The sequence below is a fragment of the Papilio xuthus genome, unplaced genomic scaffold (assembly GCF_000836235.2).
Source record: "Papilio xuthus unplaced genomic scaffold, Pxut_1.1 DF828177.1, whole genome shotgun sequence".
NCBI lineage: Eukaryota > Metazoa > Arthropoda > Insecta > Lepidoptera > Papilionidae > Papilio > Papilio xuthus.
The window spans coordinates 512,537-533,947 of record NW_013530472.1 but is presented as its reverse complement, the minus strand read 5'-3'; the positions used below and the strand labels follow the sequence as shown (position 1 = coordinate 533,947).

Here is a 21,411-nt window from a genome sequence, read left to right as displayed (position 1 = left end):
CTGTCTTAGTTCATTTCTAAACATTTTTACTAATCTATCAAGAAACTTAGTTTGTCTTACTAATATTATAAATATATAAATGCGAATGTCTAGATGGATGGATGTTTGTTTAAAGGTATCTCCTAAACAGCTCAATGGACATTTATAAAATTAGGCATACATATAGAATATTCTCTGGAAAAATACATAGCCTACTAATTAAGTGTTATTAATATATCAGGGAATCAATTTCAATTGTAATTGTTGCAACCTATCAATTAGCAATTTAGGGAGAGTCCAAATCATAGATTCATGCAATCCTTCGTTTAGGGTTGTGGATATTTAATCTTTTAACAAGGTAATTATAGAATGACTCTTTGTGCTTGTATTCAATTAACTGATTAATGTTAATATTTCAGTCGGAGTTACTTGGACAGAGTTTATTCGACATCTTACATCCCAAAGATGTGGCGAAGGTGAAGGAGCAGCTCTCCTCGTCGGACCTGAGCCCGCGGGAGCGACTTATTGATGCCAAAAGTTAGTATTATCTTTGACTACTTCAAATATTTTACATTGATGTAAAATGTAATCAATGCTATGTTAATCTTACTTATTAATTTGTGTGTAATTCTTTACATCTCTGCGAACGAGAATTATACTTGTTTTTAATGTTTTTTTGCACTGCGATGTAACTGTATTAGCTTTGGGCAATGCGATTTCGGCAAACAACAATATTTTCTTTTTAACTATCTGATGCAACTCTTCTTTTGAATTATGTTGTCCAGTTGTTATTGTTTTTATTGATAATCGAAGTTCAGTATTATTTCACTTTAATACTTTGTATTATTTCGTTATTGCAATTATTTGCAGTCAATAAATATTTATAAATTTCGAATATAGTTTGAGATAAAATTGTCAGTTTAATATATATTTTATAGATATGTTATTATACGGCCTATATATCTGTTTATTTGGATCCTACAAACTGCTCTTGATTAGGTTCATTATAAATGTTGATTGAAGATTTTAGTTTGTTCAAATTAATTTCAAATAACATAAAAATATATAGATTTTAGACATATTGTGATATTTCATATGTATTTTTGCTACTTTTTGTGTTTTATATTTTGGCGAGCGATCTGATGTCCCTAGCTTTAGCCATTACTGAAATATTAAGCTGCAATACTAACTACTGATTGGTTACATATTACATGAATAAGTTTATTAATTGCGAAATATATGGCGTATGTTTGTATCCGTCGTTCAAATCGTATACCATATCCTAGCTCATGCATATTTTTCATACAATGGAGCGTTTTTAATTCTGAATATGCTTGACATTTGAATGTTTTTGTTGTGTTTTATTGATGGTGATTCAGTGACTAAGTATGTGTACAGCGATGTTACCAGTGAAAGCGGACATGGTGGCGGGGGCGTCCAGGCTGTGCCCGGGGGCGCGGCGCTCATTCTTCTGTCGCATCAAGTGCCGTGCACTCACCTCGGCTTCCTCAACACCGCCAGCCCCAGGACCCACGACACAACAGTCCGCTGGACAGGTAAAGGAGGAAGGAGAAGGCAGCTCCAAGATGAGGAAGAAACAAAACGAGAAGAAATATTGCGTTGTACAATGTACAGGTAAACAAATTCTCTTTAATAATGTGAAGGATGAGTTGATTTATTCTTAACATATTTTTTTTAGTAAAAAGTGACTGCCTGGCCATGACTACAACCGCACAGAATTAAAAAAAAAACATAAATATAATACATCCAAACATCAGTCAATAAAGACACAAAGAACAACATGAAAGGGCACTTGAGGAATATGTTTGGCGAAATTCTTAACATCTTCAGATTATTCCATGTGCTAAGAAATAGCGGGACCAATTCTAAAAAATTGTTTTATAAAGATTACTCGTATATAAATAAATGTATATATAACGTATGAAGAAATAAATAAATGTAATATAAATATGAATTAGGATATCTCAAGTCCTGGGCACCGGCGGAGCTAGAGGGTGGTAGCACTACGGGTGATGGAGGGGAGGACGGGGAGGCAGGTAACATGTCGTGCCTCGTGGCGGTCGGACGTGCACTACCAGACCTCTCCCCGACTCTTGGACAGCAAGTACCCATTCCAACCCAGTCTCCTGCGAGATGCTTGCAGTACATCTCTAGACATGCCACTGATGGAAAGTTTCTCTTCGTCGACCAGAGGTAGGAGCGGTATTCAATAGCTGATCAAATATCTATGCCTCCTTGAATTAACAACCAAATTAATAGGTTAATGTGGAGTAAAATTGTATTTTGTTCACTATAACAGGAACAGTACCACTAAATATACCACTTATAAAAACATATACAAAGAACACTTTAGACTGTAGACATAGCGACAATTTCCGTCAAATTTCACTAAAAAATCCAATAAAGAAGTATTTATTTCAAGATATTTTATAAAATAATTATAACCAAAAATTTAAAAAAGAAAACATAATTTTAAATCGATATAAACAATTCTCATCTCTCAACTCATGACAAGTAACAGTCCACTTTTGACACTATCGTCATCTTCATAGTACCCTTAGTTTTCGCCCCATTAACAACTGCCGACAAAATACATGCACATACACCAACTTCTTGATTTACAGAAGAATATCCATTCATTTTATAACCGTTTATATTTTTCTTTTACACATCTACAAAATTGGTCGGTTCAAGTAATACAAAATAACCTTACTAAAACTAGTTGGTAACGTTTGCAAACTTTACCTTATTTCAGGGTAACCCTAGCTCTAGGGTTCCTACCCCAAGAGTTACTCGGCACCAGCCTTTACGAGTACGTGAGTGCACCAGAACTGGGCGCAGTCGCGCGTACGCACAAAACTGCGTTACTACGTCGTGAGCCTGCGCACACCCCGCCATACTCCTTCCGGCGTAAAGATGGCTCTTTAGCAAGGATTACAACGCATTTCAAACCATTTAAGTAAGTTAAAAAAATATATTTTATTCATATGCGATGCTACTCGGTGTACTTATAAAAGCGTGTTTTCCAGGAATCCTTGGACTAAGGACGTGGAATGTCTCGTCGCTAACAACACTTTGGTGGCAGAATCGTACACACCGCCACAACAAGACGCACAAGACTCATACGATGTCTATAAGCAGAGTGAGTACACACACACATACTGTTGTCTCTGTTATTCTCAAAGAGAATTTAAGAGATGACAATATGTGTAGACAAAAATGTATCACTTTATTCTCTCAATAAAACTGTAGAGGAATCATACAAACATAACTAATCCTAGTTTCATAAGTGGGAGATGCAGAGCAGTACAGTTATTGTTTTTGTTTGTAAAATAATTTCTATATGCTTTTTGTGTATTTAACAAGTTCGTTAATTAATACTAAATATAATATTAAAAGTTGTCTTGTTGATGATACGTCTGTGTTATTTGATTACGTTTATTTTAATGGTCGTACGCTGCTGCGTATTATATACTAACCACATTTACTAACAATCTATACTGATATAACTCACTAACAAATAAGCCAAAATTAAAAACAACCAAGTCTCAGTGATGGAAACTTTCTTTTTGCATAAACATTTGCTTTACTAACGTTAATTCGTGACTAATATATTTCAACATTGATATAAAAGAACAAAATAAACTATACACGTACACAAAGGTAGCAGCGCACGAGGCGAGGTGGAGGCGAACGTGCATCGTTTCTTTCACAGAGACGGCGTCGGGCGCGATGTATCCTCGCGACTTAGCTACTGCGATTTCAGAGGGCGATGCTGAGATGCAGCGACTGATCGATTCTCAAGTCGAGTCTCACAAAATAGGCAGCGCGATCGCTGAGGACGCACTGCGCAGATCCTCCACTGACTTCTCACCTGAACTGCCAACTGACCTTTTACAAGATGCTGTCTTCAATCAGCAGGTAAGCGCACTTGACGGCAAATATTAAAGCGACGTTGTTTACGTCATACAACCGTGACAACGTCTTTTCGGCTGTTTGACTTGATAAAAATATATTACTCAAAGACATTGTTTGGCCATACATACCTCTCCTTGTATTCCCGAGCGTGTCCATTAGGTATTATAATAATATGTCTTATTTCTAGCAAGCCGCCCTCATGGATAACATCCTCGGCGTGGACATGGGAAACTTTTCACAAATAAGGAATAATGTGACACTTAGTGCCGCAGGGGCTTCCGAGTCCCCGCCGCCGAGCGACCCCGCAGGAGATCTCTCCCCTTCCACACCGCCTCCTATCTCACCCCCTCTACCGTCTCTCGGCCTCGATGGCAACGGGGAGGCTGCTATGGCAGTCATTATGAGCCTTCTTGAAGCAGACGCTGGTCTTGGAGGTCCTGTTAATTTCTCAGGACTCCCTTGGCCGTTACCATAAAAGTCTTGATTATTATTTTTTTTAATTTCTTTTATCTGAAGGTGCCTTCAGTAAAAAGAAATTATTTATAACATGGTATTACATAATATTTATAAAAAGAAAATATGCATATATTTTTCGTAATGTACAAAAATTTAATTGTAAATACAGTATGGATAATCATTTAAAATGCAGGTATATTTTACGACTATTGTCAATTAGATGCGTTGCATATAAATGTATTAGAAGTTTTGTGATACATTAATTTAGGTGCTTATAAATTCTTCCTTGATATATAAACGGGAGCTAAAAATGCCGTGACACAATATCTTCATGTAAATGTGGCGTCTAATATATAACGAGTATAATATTTAAGCTTTAATTTACGATGTATTCAGTTGATTCTTATATACCTGTCATAGTATCATTATATACACATTTGTATATAAATGTATTTTCAATATATAAATGTATTTTAAGTTTACATTTGTTCTGTCTTATATTTTTTACTTTAGGAGTTTTATGACATAGTTTATTAATGTTGAATAATTTAAGTTTTTCGTTATTTTTCTCAAAGAATCAATACATAATATATACACCATTGCCCATTGCCTTCATTTTTTTATAAACTAACTTAAAGTGTTTATTTTTTAATAATTAAATTGGACATATAACTAAGTCAAAAGATTTTTTAAAATTAAATATTTTTTTAGATTTTAATGTTTAAGCTTATCTAGTACAATAAAAGCTTCATTACAATATCCCAAGTGGTTGTAAAAAGGGTCAAATATACATTTACAATTTAAAAAAAATTGTACCTCGGGAGATAAGTTGGATATTAAATGTCTATCCATTCACTGGTGGATTTTGACTGTAGTAAAACTTGTAATATACATGTTGCCAAATTATTTGAATACAGGTGTCGCAACAATCGAAACTCAATCACATTATAATCTGTTCATTTTGTGAATTTAAATCGTTGTGTTTTGCTGCGTTGAAAATTTTAGTTGCATATTTTTTATTTACACGTAAAATTACAATTTTTTTTTTAGTATTATTGGGTTTGTTCTATTTCGTTGTCTCATAACACTTGTTATATTGCCATCCCGCTCTTTCTTTTTGAAAAGGACAGAGATAACTGTTCTTAGGTGTAGATGTAATTCACGGTTATTGGAGAAAATGCTCTTTTGTGCCATTTTCTATGAGTGTGATTTAAATAAGTTTCTTAAATATCAAGTACATTTAGTAAGGTTTAACACATCGTAGTTCATTAATGTAAAAATATTACAGCTAACTGTGGGTTCCCACTGCTCAAATATTTAATACGAAAATATATCGTTATCCTTGTTTATTCTAAGAGAATTTGAGGGAGGACAATACGTTGTACTATCTGCAGTGGAAATCGACGTTTATTGCGTATCACAACTAGTTTTAAGTACAATTAATGTTACCATGCATGTATTTCTAGTTCATTTACATAGATTGTTTTTCATTGTTTTGTACAGTTCATTGTAGTTTATTGAAATTTGGTGTTAAAATGGTATAATTTTACAACGCCATCTTTTGGATTAATTCCGCTTAATACCAAATCGGTTATTTTTGGATATGATTAAAAACATTGGCTGAACCTTATTATAGCTTAATCAGGAATATAAAAACTATCGTCACATTTTGGTAAAATATGGAACTAATTCTTTTGCTACAAAGTAATGTAATTAAAAACGATTCAAGCGACCCCAAGGTCTGAACATTGGCGAGTCCTTCGATGTCATTATAACCGGTTTGGACTGTATTATTAATGAGTAATGCACGGGGATTGTACAGATATTTGATCGTTTTTAGCCGAAATTAATATACGTAATTTAATTTAATATTTTCTTTTAAAAAAACCTGATAGTTTTTTTTGTTAATTCAAGTTGTAGAATATTTTCTGAAAATTATTATCTTATGTTAATATTTTTATTAGAGATTTTTTTATTATTGTAGATTATCATCACTCCATTGTTTTATTACATTCATTTCATGAATTAGTTATTTAAAAAAATGAATTTATTTAGAAAAAAGTTTTATACAAGTTTTTCGTAAAAAAATTATTTTTGGTGATAATAATTATAAATAAATGTCTCTTAAGGAATAAAAGTGTTTTAATTTTAGAGAAATAGTTATGAATCAATATTAATATAACGAAACAGTATTTTTAAGAAATATAAGATAATGTACTAAACAAAGAAATTGTTTTCAAATATGTAAGAATTTTGTATTGCAAATGCAAAATAGCGGGTGGAGGATGTTATAATAAGACATAAAATTGATATAAAAATAAAAACAACGTTATACATTCTTAGCACATTTACTGAGTACCAATCCTGTCTATTTAATTTTATATTTATACAATGGATTTCATTTCTACACTTTCCTAAGAATCGATAGTTAAGAAATAGAAAAATAGGTACAGCGAAGTACAAGCTTTTACCATGCCGCTGCACTCAGAAGTTAAGATATCAGCAAGGATGTCCCTTAGTGTCGATTTAAGAAACTATTTATAAACTCTGACTACGGCAGATGTATATTTAACTTCTTTGATGTATAGAAGTCGTAGTATAAAATAATTGCCAAATAAAAATCCATAATCCCGGTTGTTCACTAAGACCCCTTCCTTTCTCTGACTCAAATATGACACCTTTAGTGTCGTGATTATTCCATTTGGTCGCCGTATTTGTTGGTTGGGGAAGACGCGGGCGGTGCGGGGGGCGGCGGTCTGGGTCTCGTCACCGGTGGGGCTAAATTCGGATTCACCCTAAAATGTACGGAAAAAAATAAAATATTTTTTTAAAATCATAAAAATCAAAACTGAATTTTCTAACCTAACCTGTATAAAGGGACACAGTATGTACTACTCTTCCATACATTTGTGTCAACCACGTGTCTCCATTTATAATTTAATTCAAAGGTTCCACATAAAGATATTCTACAACTGCTATAAAAAGCAATAAGGTTAGGTTTACATACTTATAAGGATCTTGTCTGGCGTCGGTGAACTCGCCGCGATTTTTACGTCGCAAGTCGTCATATGAGAGGGACGGACGAGGTGGCACAGTGTCCGGAGGGTTCGCTGGAGCTGCACAAATACAATATTAGTAATTATTCTGGTATAGTTAATAGATCTAACAATGAGATATTATAAATTGTTTGCATCATTTTTGTGACAAAACAATAGAAAAAAAAAACAACAGAAAAATATTATGATAATTTTAAAGGATGAAAACATAATTATTTATATAACTTTCAAATCTCTTCCATGCTAATAAAAACATTAGGTTTAGAGACCAGACCAGACCAAGTTATTTTACTTTACTTTGTTTTATAAATATCAATGCATAGATTCTCAAAATTTTAGCCAGAGTTTAGAAAGCAATTTGATATGTTCAACATGTGTCATATACCTTCAGTATAAGGACGATACGTGTCGTCACTGAACAGGGGACGGTCAATGTCCAGGTCGAGGGAGTTGCCCGGGCCAGCATCAGAGTAGATGTCACTCGGGGAGGCACCGAGCATCGACGTTGACTGATTTGAAGGTGGCGGTGCTATTCTGGAAACATAATTAATATATTCTATTGAGCATTTATATATAGACTTGTCTTGCATCCTCTTTAATCAAAGTATATTTCAGTAAGACTAATAGACTGTCGGTCACCATTGTAGAGATAGTCAAAATTTATCAAAATCAAGAATAATTTTAATTAAAAACAATTATTCACCAACACCATTAAAAAGACTGAATTATAATAAAAAAAATACCCTGTTCTTCCGTCACGCCTGTCCCGTAGTATCTGTCCAATGTAGCTGCCCGGCAAGGCCATCAGTTTCTCAGCGCATGCCTGCTGATACGACAGCTTGCCGATGAAGTAACCCATAACCACTGCCAGAGTCACCTTCGGGAAAGCTCCAAACCTTGGGTTCGGCCTCAAATGACCTGATTTTTAAACAAACATGTGACTTAAAAGTGGAATATATTTCCAATTGGTTTATGTGTTGCTAAATTTATATACTTTGATAACTTATTTATATCATAGGGCTGCAAGTTGTTTAACAGTGGTAGAGCCCGCTTTAACATCTTCGCACGAATTGTCCCGGCTCGCCCGGTAAAATACCACGACCACACAGAAGACAGGCGTGAAGTGGAAGTAATTCCGCGTTTCGTCTGATGAGTGTGCGTCACGGAGGCCTAATTTAGTCCTCTTTTTCTTATAAGGAAAGGATGGGAAGTGAAAGTGGACTTTCCGGATGAGAAATGCATGGAAGGGGAAAACATTTTTTCTTTCTGTGCTTCCTCTCCTCCGGCGATCAAGGGTAGGCAACGCATATTCAATTGCGTATAAGTCTATGAGCAACAATCACTTCGCTATTGCAGCGATTTCAGGTGGCCGCTCGCTCGTTTGCCACCTTATGATATTAAAAAAAAATGAGTATGCAGCCGCTTGAATTCTTTGAAATAATGAAACATTTGCTGCACATCGAAATCTGTAATTACAGATGCATTGCTTATAATTAGGCTTTCCATATGCACAATCATCAAACAAAACAAAATTGCTTCCGATTCATGCAGATCTTTAGGTTGATTGTGGTATGCAGCTTGGCTCAAACAATCCTCCACCAAACCAGAAAACAATTCCTCTGTACTAATGATAATGATAATGGCTTGAACATTATAGTCATTATCCTATTAGCTTATTGAGTCAAATGTGCTATTACATAACACTACTCTGAGAAACTGACCAAGATGAACAAAGGCCTGACAGGTGGGTGACATTTAAATGGCAGGCAAGGTACGAGTTGATCTACTCTTCTCAGATGCAATTTTGTTACAATGGTTTCAAATTCTTTGCTTGTCTATAACATTATTAAAATCTGTCGCGATTTGACATTAAAATGGTATAAAATTTAGAAATAACACTTGAGGAGTCTATTTGTTTTAGATAGAGTCCTAGCAATCTGTACTTGATGGTTAGGACTCTAAACATAAGGTTTCCGTATGAAATTACGAAACCAGAAAAAATCACATGCATGTGTGCACACTGTTCAAGCATATTGTAGGATCATTGTTAATCCTGAATATCAATGAATATTATTTTTACAGTTATATTTAAATAAACGAAATATTTCAATGATTACTATAAAGTTTATTTTAGTTACGTACTTACCATTTTGTACCGCCGCGTAAGTACCGAGCCCTAACATGGTACCTAGCGGCAGCGACCGTTTGAAGAAACTCTCGTTGTTGCATTCCGAAATCACTTTCAACTCTTCCGGCGAAAACTTATACTGCCCCTACCCAATAAATCTCTTGTTATTTTACTCCTTTCGGGACTGCGTATTTCACAATAAATAAATAAACTCATCTTACCGGGGGCACAGGCGCGGCCGGTCGCAGCGTAGACTGCTCATCTTTATTCTCGAAACCAAATGATCTCGGGTCGTTCATAGCAAAATTGTATCAAACACTAAATATTACTTAATCGTATTTTTCATAACCTACTGATAAACCGATTTCGACAATCCTTTGAAGTCAGTTCGTTTGACAGCTGACTTAATATTCCTAAGGTAGGTAAATGTCAAAAGTCAGTTTTGGACGTTTCATATAGATTAAAAATTACAGAGCTGTTATTTACGGATACAGAGACCGAAACCAATAGTCATCATGATTTTATCCTATGCATAATTATATATCCGGCAAAAACGTTTTATACACAGTTATAATACTGAGTAAAGTTTTGATCGCCTCAGATAAATTGGATCCGGTCTGACACTCCATCCCTGATTTGTCACTTATATAAGAGATGAGTCCATTTACCAGTTACCCAGGTTTAAACATAAAACAATAAATTAACTCATTTAGAAACATATAATTTAATAGTGAATAGAAACAAGAATATTTTTAAAAATATAAATAAAAATATTAACCTAATTTTTTTTGTATTTAAACTTTTTTACACATCCAAAATAATAAATAAACGTATAAAAATATTTATTACCATTATATTAGGCTTAAGTAGCCAAAAACAACATTAAAAATTTCGTCAATAAATAGATATTATAATTATAATATGGACTTATCTAATATTTGATTAATATTTTGGATATACATATACTAGCACACACACATCACACACCAGATTGTATCAGTACATTTCTACATTACCACAGTTTTCCCCTGTCGAAATATCGGAACAATAAAATATGCGTTTTTAAAGGATGAGAGAGACGAGCATCTATTTTGTAGGAATGTGTCGGGAGGGGAAACCTACAGCTAGATATGATGCATGTTTTAAAACAGTATAAATAAATGCTACAACACATATTTTTTGAGTCGTAAGTACCTCAACGCTTAGCAGATTCCGAAGCCGTATGATGTTTCCGCATAACATTGCCGAGGTAGCTATTGCCGGGCAAACGACGAAGTTTCGCATCGCAGGTCTTCATGTATGAAAGTCGTCCCACCACATGACCAAATAGAATAGATACCATTACCTTAGGCGCGACGCCGAAGTGCGCATTTTTGCTCAGGTAGCCTAGAATAATAAAACATTCATAGAAGTAAGAACAGTATTAAAAAGATAACAAATAAAAACATAAAACTTTGCAAACATTCTTACTTCCATGAAGTTCCACAGATTCACAAGCTACTGTAAATATCAAGTTCCTCACCATTGCGAATCGCAGCGTATGTAAGCGTTGCGAACAATGTACTGAAAGGCAGGCACCGATGGTAGAAACTCTCCTTGTCGCATTCCTCTAAAGCTTTTATTTCTTCTTGTGTAAACTCATAGTAACGCTGAAAGTAAAATCATATCAATCCCGAATCATAGAATATATAATAGTAGATTTAATTCATGTTACATGCCATATATTATACATTGTTACGATAGGATGACATTAGCAACTATAAAACCAAAAATTCTTTACCAGTGGATGTGTGACATTGTGTACCGGAGGGCAGGTCTTTTTACTGTGTGACTCCGCATAGCAAGAGCAATCTTCCTCGTCTTCTTTTTTTCCCGTCCCACTCATAACGTAATCCTTCCTATTTCATTATTGTATTAAATCACGGATAGCTATTATTTGCAAAACATTATTACGGCTTATTGAATCACTGTGTAATATTTCATTGTCAATTTTGAAACATTTTTTCTCAAGCTGTCAGATTTATTTTCTCCTTTAGAAATTAGACACTCATTTGTTTTAGGTTTGATGTTAATTTTTAATGGTAATCCCTAAAAATGATTTATTAATTTAAATCTAATTCAATACCTAAACTATAGTTAGTTAAGGTACTAATAATATATAAGTTCCAAATATATATAGATACTATGTAGTATATTTTAAATAGTATACTGGCTTGGTTAATGTTTTTTATAAAACGTCTTTTTTTAGTTGTGACATCGATCTGTCAAATTCGTAGTCAAAGTCGATGAACCATGTCGAAAATTTTATTTTTAACGATTTTAAATTTTTTTCACACTGTATCATAATAATCTAACTTTCAGATTATTATATTATACAATATTAATCATAACGTCGGTGAAGCAAAACGCAAAAAAACGCAGTAGTATAAGGGAAGGGAGAGGCGGGAGGGGGTTTTCAATGGTGCTTGTTCTCTTGCCGGTGCTAATAGGTGCAGCCGTTGTGGGCATAGCAAGCGGCGGACAGTACGGCGACTACTCCGCAGCCAAGATGCCTCAATACGCCTCCGACGAGTACCACGAGGCAGGAAGAGAAGCCGCTTCTTCTGGTGACGATTACCAAGATCGATCCCCCGATGTTCCCGCCTCTCCCGATTATAAGTATGAGGAAGAATTAAATTTAAGAACGGTGAACACAAGGAACGATGAAGATTGGCGAAAATCAACGAAAAAAATGCCCAGAGGTCAAAGAGCAGATGTAAACTCTTCTATAAAACAGTTAAACACGCATAATTCAAATTTAAAAAATAATCCTAAATTTAAACAAATCATTCATTCTCGTTCGAAATCTAGGAAAACTGGTAGAAAATATGATTTTAACAGAAATCCTTTACGAAGCGGTCGTATTAGAAGCAATGATATTATTGATAAAGAAGTCGATTATTTAAGTGAAGAGCGATATCAGGACCGCTTTGAGAATAATAAGAAATCAGTTACGAGCGAAAGAATTGTGAGACGGAAGCCGAGAGATCGAGCAGTCAACAGGCCTGAAGTGGAGATTGAAGATCTAGATGACGACGATGAGGACGAAAGTAAAAATGAACAAGAAGAAACAAAGAATTTTGATTACCCGGCGTCAGTAGATTCAATTCTTCAAGAAAGGCTCGGTGAACAATTTGAAGGAAAGGAGGAAAACGTTCATATCCAGCGGCCAACGCCGTTACAGATTGAGGACGATATCCTTGGTCGTCTTGATTCTAAGAAAGAAGATCAGAAAACCGCAGATGAATATCAGGACTATTATGATATGAAACGAGTTAAAAATATTAAGAAGAAAATTACTGTACTTTATCGACGAACCAAAGGTAAGAAATAGTAATTCAAAATAATTATATTATTTAAAAAAAAAAATATTTTTTAAATTTTTATAACTTTCTGGACTGTCTAGTCATTTTCGTCTTTTGACACCGTTTTTATTACTTATTTAAAACACCTAATATTCGATATTGAACGAATTCAATAACTAGTGAATAAGTGGATAGCTTTTGCAAACAACATTTAAGGTGTTATGTTTCAAACGTTGAAGTGGGTGTTATTACTTAAATAGTGATTGGACAGAAGTCTAACGATTGGCTTGTGTGTGCTCAGCGAGGGCGACGGGGTCGACAACGTCGCGGCGGGTGCGAGTGTGGACGTACCGCAGCTCCTACATTGACCGATACGCTACTCCCATAAACGAGGAAGTTCTCTTTAGAGCAACAAGGGTCAGAACCACTAAAAGAAGAAAACCAACAGCAAGAACTATCAAAAAAACTGCTACAACGCACAAGTTAACTCGTACTTCAAAACCCGTTAAACCCAAATCAACAGTCATTACTACATTAACTACGAGTACACAACATACGGAAGCCATTATAAAAACGAGTGCCACAATTAATAAATCTGAAGAAAAAGTACATAATATTAGTGAGTTATCTTTAGCTGAGAAATCTAGATTGTCTATACTAAAAAAGGCGCAGTTAAAAGATGGCGACGTGGAAAAGAGTTTGACGGCGAAACCTCCAGTGCTGCTGCAGGTATCACAGAAGATGCAAACGATGGTAATGTTAGAGCCACAAAACAAAGCGGCTAATGTAGAATTGAAAAGCAAATTGGGTAACTTGATCAGTGAAGATACACCGCAACGGTTGGCGCGCGCTAAAAAGATAATGCGTCGTCGTCTGGTCGCCGGAGCTCGCAATATCCACGACCTCACCGATAACTGGGACGAGTTGGTATGCGACTACCTCGACATGGCAGAACTTGATGGTACAATAAGAACTCACCTCAGCAAGCCTCTATTTCTGATTATATTTATTTTACACTATGTCAAATGATTTTTTTATATTATGATGTGTTTGATAAATAATATTTAATCAAGTTGAAAATCAGTTTTTGAATAAATTATTAAAATATTTCTTAATATTTTTGTCTCTTCACTCTGACTTGTGGATTGAGTATTATGCGAACTAAATGTTGTACACAGCAGAGCACGGCGTGCATCCTTTCAGTATTCATTTGAATTGATCAAGTACTTTTATACCCTGTTGTACAGTCTGGCGAAATTATTAGTAAAGTGGCGAAAATTGGAACTACAAGCGTCGTAAGTTAAGTGGTCGAATAACGTTAGTGGCGACATCCTTTCCTTTGTACAGTTTTCTCTTATTCCCACAATGTTATTCTCTCGAAAACCAATATGTTTTATATGGATGCAAATAACAATAAATCTACGTATTTTTTGGCCGACTTCAAAAAGAAGGAGGTTATCAATTAGTCTGTATGTACTTTTTTTAATGTTAAATTTTGAGACTTCCATTTAAAAACATATTTAAGGCTAAACCATTGTGTAAACTAATGTTTGGGATGGGCACTTAAATGAGTAGCATTTTTATTTTTAATAACAAAGAAATATACTCAATGTTTAAAAAAAGCTTAAGGCACTCATGAAAATTGTATTTTGCAGGTGATGCGACATCGCCTACGGTTAAGTCCGCGCAAGTCGCGGAACGAGAGCTCAGAGCGGTACTAGGTGCTCACAGACAGCGTAAAGAAGTATCCGTTATATCAGACAGTCTTATAGAATCAGAGTTGATGGTAACCAATGCTCCGACCCCTTCCCCATCAATACCTACCTTCCCACCAAACGTTGTCGATTCCCGTTTAACTAACGAATGGAACGACTTTGTTCTTCGCAATAACTCGACTAGATTACATTTTTCGATATATATTGTTTTTTTAGTTATAATAATAAATCTATTACAAAGATATAATATTCACTTACTTGTCTAGTATGTATAAGGAACGCCGTAAATACATCATTTTATTACAAGAGAATCCTGGTGTCGCATTTGCGAATAACATTCGGATTCGCATGGAGTCGACGTTGTTACAGGAATAAAGCGGCGGAAAAATATCTTCAAAAACAATACAATATTACATAATAAAGTTACATTTAGGACTATAATGACATAAATGTAAATATTTTACCTAACCATCAACATTTTTTCCTAGAAAACGAAATGCTTTAACTTGAAAAACGGAACTAAATATTATGTGATAATATAAAGTAAATGTGATTCTTATTTTCCCTTTATAATATTTTAATAGTTGCCACTTTTATTTCGAATACTTTATTATATTTAAAAAAATAAAGTTACATACAATAATGTACACAAACAACACCATCTGTTGGCAGAGTGACAGTGCGCAAATTGTTTGTCAGAGGGCGCCAGAGGTTGCGCTGCAGATTGATTGCGGGCAGCGATGGTGGCGCTGCGCCGTGCGGCGGCGAGTGGCGAGCAAATCGCAGCATTTGATCATTTATTCGCCGCGCGATCCGCGGGCCGGAGGTCGCTCGTGGAGTGTGTGCGGGGCCGGCGTCTCCCCGTTCCGTGTTTTCGTATCGTATCCGCAGCCGGTGTTCTAAGTGATTATTATGAGTGACAGGGACAGGTCGTCGCCTTCCCTCACGGACACGCCGCTGAAGACGTACATAGGTCGACACGACGACGACTACCCCCTAATAAACGGAAACGGTGAGTAGTCCTTTTGGCAGGGCGAGGGTCGAGGTTCGGGCCGGGCGGAACGCGCGTTTCGGCGCGCGCGTCACGTGCTGGGCCGAGCTGGCGGCGTGCGCGGCGCTGCTCGTGCCCGCTCTACACCCGCGACACCCGCGGTACCCTCTACCCGCGGCACGCTGACTCGCACCGCTTTGCCGCATTAAAGACGCGGGTTCGATCGACCCGACGCCAGCCCCTTCCCAAATTTTATACGATATACATACTTATCTACACAATGCAGATAAACCAAATCGACGGCGGAAAAAAATTGAAAAGTTATGACCGTTTCCTTGACTGGTATCTGCGGCGAGGAGTGATGTGAGCGGCGGCGAGGTGGTAGTAGTAGGTGGTGAGCAGGAGAGTTGCCTTGGTGCGGCAGCAGGTGCGGATCGATACGGACTTGGGTCTCAGTTGGGGCAGATTTCGGGGGGTGGTGTTATCGCGGGATTGCGGACAGATCCTTGTCCGCCGCGCCCGCAACCACTTCCGCAACTATAAAATCCCGAAAACCGAAGGCTCAAATGTTAACAGTATCTTATACATTTTTTGTACTGATCTGTTAAAATATTAAACCGAAATGTTTAATATCCAAGCGATATTTTTAACATTTCGGGATAAATTTTCAGCAACATGCTTTATGCATAAATGTCATACCTTGGGATTTTACGGAAAAATACTTCCCGATTGGAAAATGTATTCGATTAAAAAGGATTTTAACAAAAGCAATATTGATTTTATTATCGGATATGTACTTAGTACAAAATTTATTCCTTCACATATATCAGCTGCGCTACTGGACTACTATAATTGAAATAATAAAAACAGATGACATTCACAATGTCGTCTCTTTCCCCTGAATATTATATTAAGAGATTCGGAAATTTCAAAGTTAATAAAAATAGATACAAACTAGTTTTATTTTAAGAGACAATATTATGCTTCAGTTAAGACAATTTAGTGTACAATGTTTCAACGTTTGAACGTTAAACCTCTCGTAAGATTTAAGTGCAAGCCATTACACAGTCAGGCTACAAAATAAATGACACACATACACACAAACAAGTCACTCTCAGTTTGTAGAGTAATAAATTAACACTGATAGGGAGTTGCGTACGCGACGCGCCGCGACGTATGTATTAGTTGAGAAATAATATCATAATGCGGTTCATTTTCGATGCGTAGTTTTCATTAACGGTGGGTATCTTATCTTAATTACTGTGTACGAATGTGATAGGAATAATGGCGGTCAAATTTCGTCGTCTTGAAAAAATAGGTCGCGGCGTGAATACAGTATGGAGCAGTTAGTGGTGGTCCGATGCGCGAGACCTGGCGGTGCGCGGCGCGGATGTACCTCCTGACCCTCAGGCTCGCGGCCCACCGCTGACGCAACTACACAATTAAGAAGGCAATTAATCACTTCCACCCGACGCCCCAGCTAGCTCCCGCTCAATCTTTCCACTCAACACTCGTCAGCGATTTACCGAGGAAAATTTTTAGCTTCACTGCAGTTGGATTCGAATCAAATGCAATTCTTTGCTTTACAAGTCTTAATGTGTATCAATTTATTTAATTTATACATTTCCTGTGCAAATAATTTAGCTCTTTGTAAACGGAGTTCGGTCCTCTTTGACAAATTGATTGTCCGTCGCGCGTTGAAATCTGTACGATAGTTTATTCAGTGGTCGATGTTGATTATAAGAGTGCTCTTAAATTTCGTCAGTCGTGTCATATCACCGGCAATGGACGTCAGAGGCGGATCGTGCGAATGACTTGCGAGTGCCGGATAATTATCATGCGCTTTATCATCGCCGGCTTGATAGTGCCGCAGTATTGCCTCACTCGCTTACAATCTGATTATTTTTTTATGATTTACGGAGTTACTGTTTAGTTAACACCTTCAGTAATATAACGATATTATGAATGGTCACGGATTCGGTTAAACTGAACTAATGTACAAATATATTTTGTACGCACTAGTATTATGTATATAACTTATAAATAATATATTGAATATCAATGTGACTGCACTAAATGCACAATGATGTTGTTGTAAAAACCACAAGTTTACGACTTGGCTGAACGTTAATAAACTATTCCGTTTCTTCATTTCAATCGGTATGTTTGTAAGTGTATCAACGTTGATTGTTCATCTTGGGCCAGTTGGTTCGTCAGTCAGTGCCGCGGAACGTCTGAGCGTTGCGCGGCGCTTGCCAACAACCGACTGGTTTTCGAGCGCGATGATTTGTGTCAAGACTATCAAAAGTTCAGCCGGAGATCTCGTCAAAGTGCGTTCGAGTTGCTGGCACACTGCGTTCCCTCCCTGGCAGTGGCAGCGCCGCGCTATGCCCAATTTAACATCGCTCGCCATCGCCACGGTCGCCCATTCACACCGCGCCGGTAGCACAGTAGCGAAAGCGAACCGGAACCGAAACGGAGATACGAAACTAGCATGGATTTGGTGCGATGCGGAAAACCGATTTGCAAATCGGTACGGAAAACCGAATCTCAACGAAGCCAAGCGGCGTTTTGGTGTGGTACTGTGCCAAAGACGTTACCCTCAGCTATGTTGTATGATGACATTGTAAATATTTCGTCAGTGGAAATCCACGGTTACCCTTGCTATTATATCTATTCCATTGTTTTGAGTTGAAACAAAAGAAATGAATTAACAGCGATCAATGTTAGCAGCGCAATAATCATTTACTTGGCATGTGTAATGACAATTTGGATATGAGTTTCCTTATAACGTCGTGTTAAAAGAAGTTTAATAAAATTAAATATCCTTTTTGCACTTTTGCACTAACTATAATATAATTTAGAAATAATAAAAGTGATATAACACAGCTATGCAATATGTTATAAGTAAAATTCTAATAGAAGAATTGAAAGAATAATTGGCTTGTGTAATATTTTCTAGAATATAAAAAGGAAAAATTACCCAAAGTAATTTATACGTGAGACGTCCTTTGATTATGTTATGCCGAGTGTGTTCCATATAACAGTATACTATGTATGAGGTTTCTTACGTATGATACGAAGAGGTATTGCCTTTGAATGAATGATTATTTTTTAATTCCTCGAACGAAACACGAAACATTGTTAAAAATTTAAAGGCCTATGATTACATAAATCGTTTAAAAATGTATGAGTGCTCGAAGTATAGTGGTGTACAAAGTAAAATGTAAGTAATAACTTAACATTGTAAAATACAGGGAGCTAGTGTAATTTAAAAGATTTTAAAGTGGATCATAAAGATGGAAATTCAAGAGCCGTGTCGACTTTCAGAGTTTCCTTGTATTTTAGTACGCGGTTGCTATTGAGTTTACGATCGTGAAAAACTTGTAAATATGCAAACGGTTCGGAACTCAAAGGCTTTTCCACAAAGTGACGAGTCGTGGCCGTCCTAGAGGAAATGAAAATGCATACATAGATAAAATAGAAACTGTAGACATGTAAGGCAAGAGTTGCTTGTCGCACTGGTGGAAAATAGATTTAGCGAGCTCCAGCCTGCCCGGTATTGACGGCAACAGCGTTCAGTTTCATCCGATTACGGATCATTTCCGGTGCATTTTACAGCATTACCATTTCCTTTAGATGCATTTCCTCGATACTGCCTTTCCTGAGATCTGTGAGTCTTCGTCTAAGCTGATCATTTATGTCTTACTAAACATTTGAATCTGTTTATTGAAAGATATAACACATACGTATAATTTATTATCACGCGGTCGAATACAATTCAAACTCAATGAGTTTATATTTGACTAGGTATGTTGTTTCACTATGAATTAAAATACGATGATGTTTAAAATGAATGTTTCCAATCTTGTTGGTTGATGTGTAAACGCGCGGGCGGTGCTGAAACTTTATAATTTGATAATTTTCACGTGTGAACAAATTTAAGCCTATTACGTTGCTTGTATAACAAAAAGGCACCGACTACTTTCAGCATGTTGTTATTTACAATATTGCCGTGTATGGAAATTTTCTACGTCAATTAACGCGTTGGATTTTTATAATTAACTATACAAATTATACTTGCGAGATTTAATTTTAAAATCCATTTCAATGGAAATGAGACAAAACCAAGAAATGTTATGAAAAATAAATTAAAAAAGTACTTCTTACAAACGAAACTAACTTACCTTTCTTACATTATTCAATGTTTATTAGAAACTTAAGCTTAAGTAAAAGAGTAAGTTGCCATCAAACTGCTATGCAGTTTGGCAACTTTAATTAAATTTGTGTCTTGTATAGTTTCTTGGTAAAGAAATCAATAAAAAAATATATCTAGTCCCTTTTTTAAAGGACAGAATAGATGAATTCAAAGAGTGATAACAAAGTTTATTAGTTACATGTTTATTAGTACATTTAGTCATTTTTATGTCCGTTGGCGCATTAATTATGTTTTGTAACGTATGTTCATTTATATCACAAACTTTTTTAAAATTTTCCGTATCCGCAGTTCAGATCGGATGAACTTGAAACAAATGGAAATTCGTAAAAATTGTATAAACCGTATAAAAATATAGGACGCTTGAAGTGGCAAAATCTGATTACGTAGTATCTATTTTATAGCTATACATTTTCCTGCTTATAATTTGCATAGTAAAAAATAAAAGTCGTATAACTCGATATCTAAGCGCCTTGTATAGTCGAAGACATTTATTTCCTGCCCACTTTGGTGTAATGTCATTTTACGCTCACGATGCAATTAGGTCGAAAACCTGTCACAGCACAACGTTACGTGCAAGAATTATAGCTCTTACGGTAGAATTTGACTTCCGTGGCACTTGAATTAATACATATTGTTATCTCTGTTTCGCCAAAGAGAATGAAAGGGATGACAATACAAGCGTCACCTCAGTCGAATTCTATAGCACGGTGACAGTTTTTAATTGGGAAGCGAATTTAATTCTCTGACTGTACACTCATTGTTTTTACGTTCACGTTCGTGTTGCGCAAAAGGCACGAAACAAGTAAATTTGAATTTAAAATTAACAAAGTCACAAACCAATGGCATTGGATGTCGGCTCTATTCATTCTATATCGCGCGTCCTACATATGTGCAGTAAATTAGCGTCGTATTGATAAACCGAGCTCCGGTGTGTTACTATTGAAGCGGACACGAACTGGAAGGTGATGAGTTGAATTACAAAGAGATTTTCCAGCTAAATATAACGTTGAATAACCGCATTCAAATAACTACGTATGCGCTGTAGGTCAGTTATGATTGGAACTTCTAATTCATTACTTAATTGACCTTTGACATTATCATGGAGTTAACATACGCACAAGTTTAACATATACATAGTTATTTTTGGATCTAAATAAATTAGTTTTCATAGTAATGCCTCAAAGTATATACATTTTCCTTACAATTGGTAGTGTTGATTGAATCCATTTCTGGCCGAGTATTCCGACAAATAAGCCATGTTTCATCACAAACAATGGGTTTGGTTCGAGCGTTTTGTTTGCATCGGACATATTAAGTTGACACTAAAGAGTGTCCACTGCGCCCCCTACCGTAAGTAAGTTGACCTTTTGTTGACACAGTCGTATGGATATTTCAGGACACTGTGAATATTTTGATTTACGCAGAGTAGAGAAAATACTTAACTATTAATTATGACATTTCTTTGCTGTAACATGTCTATTAAAACATATTGATGCTGTACTCTCAAACATAATGAATCGATATTTAAATGCATTTCGTATCAAAAATCACTGGTAAATTTTATTTTCATATTATGTAACGAGT

General features: G+C 36.0%; 4 protein-coding genes across 20 annotated transcripts in view; 3 read left to right on the top strand and 1 right to left on the bottom strand.

Moving 5' to 3' along the window:
- The window catches only part of cyc (basic helix-loop-helix ARNT-like protein cyc), a 37,654-nt gene extending 33,191 nt beyond the window's left edge, over positions 1-4,463 (top strand). For 7 of the 8 annotated variants that reach the window (XM_013306872.1, XM_013306873.1, XM_013306869.1 and 4 more), the window contains 7 exons: positions 399-516; positions 1,378-1,614; positions 1,959-2,193; positions 2,756-2,959; positions 3,030-3,142; positions 3,716-3,921; positions 4,106-4,463. In XM_013306872.1, coding sequence (XP_013162326.1) covers positions 399-516; positions 1,378-1,614; positions 1,959-2,193; positions 2,756-2,959; positions 3,030-3,142; positions 3,716-3,921; positions 4,106-4,393 — 1,401 coding nt within the window. In that variant the 3' untranslated portion in view covers positions 4,394-4,463. The remainder of the gene's footprint in view (positions 1-398; positions 517-1,377; positions 1,615-1,958; positions 2,194-2,755; positions 2,960-3,029; positions 3,143-3,715; positions 3,922-4,105) is intronic. The other variant, XM_013306868.1, reaches the window with a different exon arrangement.
- A 2,243-nt stretch (positions 4,464-6,706) lies between these two features.
- On the bottom strand, positions 6,707-11,574 carry asrij (OCIA domain-containing protein asrij). 2 transcript variants are annotated; one of them, XM_013306935.1, is made up of 6 exons: positions 11,339-11,574; positions 11,081-11,207; positions 8,174-8,348; positions 7,816-7,964; positions 7,382-7,490; positions 6,707-7,169 (listed from the first exon to the last, which is right to left on the bottom strand). In XM_013306935.1, the coding sequence occupies exons 1-6, from the start codon at positions 11,441-11,443 to the stop codon at positions 7,067-7,069; spliced, it is 768 nt and encodes a 255-aa protein (XP_013162389.1). In that variant the 5' UTR covers positions 11,444-11,574; the 3' UTR covers positions 6,707-7,066.
- Positions 11,575-11,829: 255 nt separating this feature from the next.
- Positions 11,830-14,561, top strand: LOC106113585 (uncharacterized). Its single transcript, XM_013306418.1, has 3 exons — positions 11,830-12,920; positions 13,204-13,888; positions 14,558-14,561. The coding sequence occupies exons 1-3, from the start codon at positions 12,017-12,019 to the stop codon at positions 14,559-14,561; spliced, it is 1,593 nt and encodes a 530-aa protein (XP_013161872.1). The 5' UTR covers positions 11,830-12,016.
- Positions 14,562-15,402: 841 nt separating this feature from the next.
- Pdp1 (PAR bZIP family member Pdp1) overlaps positions 15,403-21,411 on the top strand; it is a 114,984-nt gene continuing 108,975 nt past the window's right edge. For 5 of the 9 annotated variants that reach the window (XM_013306707.1, XM_013306700.1, XM_013306706.1 and 2 more), the window contains exon 1: positions 15,404-15,629. In XM_013306707.1, coding sequence (XP_013162161.1) covers positions 15,530-15,629 — 100 coding nt within the window. In that variant the 5' untranslated portion in view covers positions 15,404-15,529. Of the gene's footprint in view, positions 15,630-21,411 lie in introns of all 9 variants that reach the window. The other 4 variants (XM_013306702.1, XM_013306698.1, XM_013306710.1 and 1 more) reach the window with 2 other exon arrangements.

Bases quoted from the DNA above. Each gene is read 5' to 3' on its own strand.
- asrij (XM_013306935.1), bottom strand. From the start codon at position 11,443: ATGAGTGGGACGGGAAAAAAAGAAGACGAGGAAGATTGCTCTTGCTAT. The intron at 11,208-11,338 runs GTAAAGAATTTT...TTTTACTTTCAG, and splicing joins ACAATGTCACACATCCACTG to CGTTACTATGAGTTTACACA. The intron at 7,170-7,381 runs GTATGTAAACCT...CGTACATTTTAG, and splicing joins GCCAGACAAGATCCTTATAA to GGTGAATCCGAATTTAGCCC.
- LOC106113585 (XM_013306418.1), top strand. From the start codon at position 12,017: ATGGTGCTTGTTCTCTTGCCGGTGCTAATAGGTGCAGCCGTTGTGGGC. The intron at 12,921-13,203 runs GTAAGAAATAGT...GTGTGTGCTCAG, and splicing joins ACTTTATCGACGAACCAAAG to CGAGGGCGACGGGGTCGACA.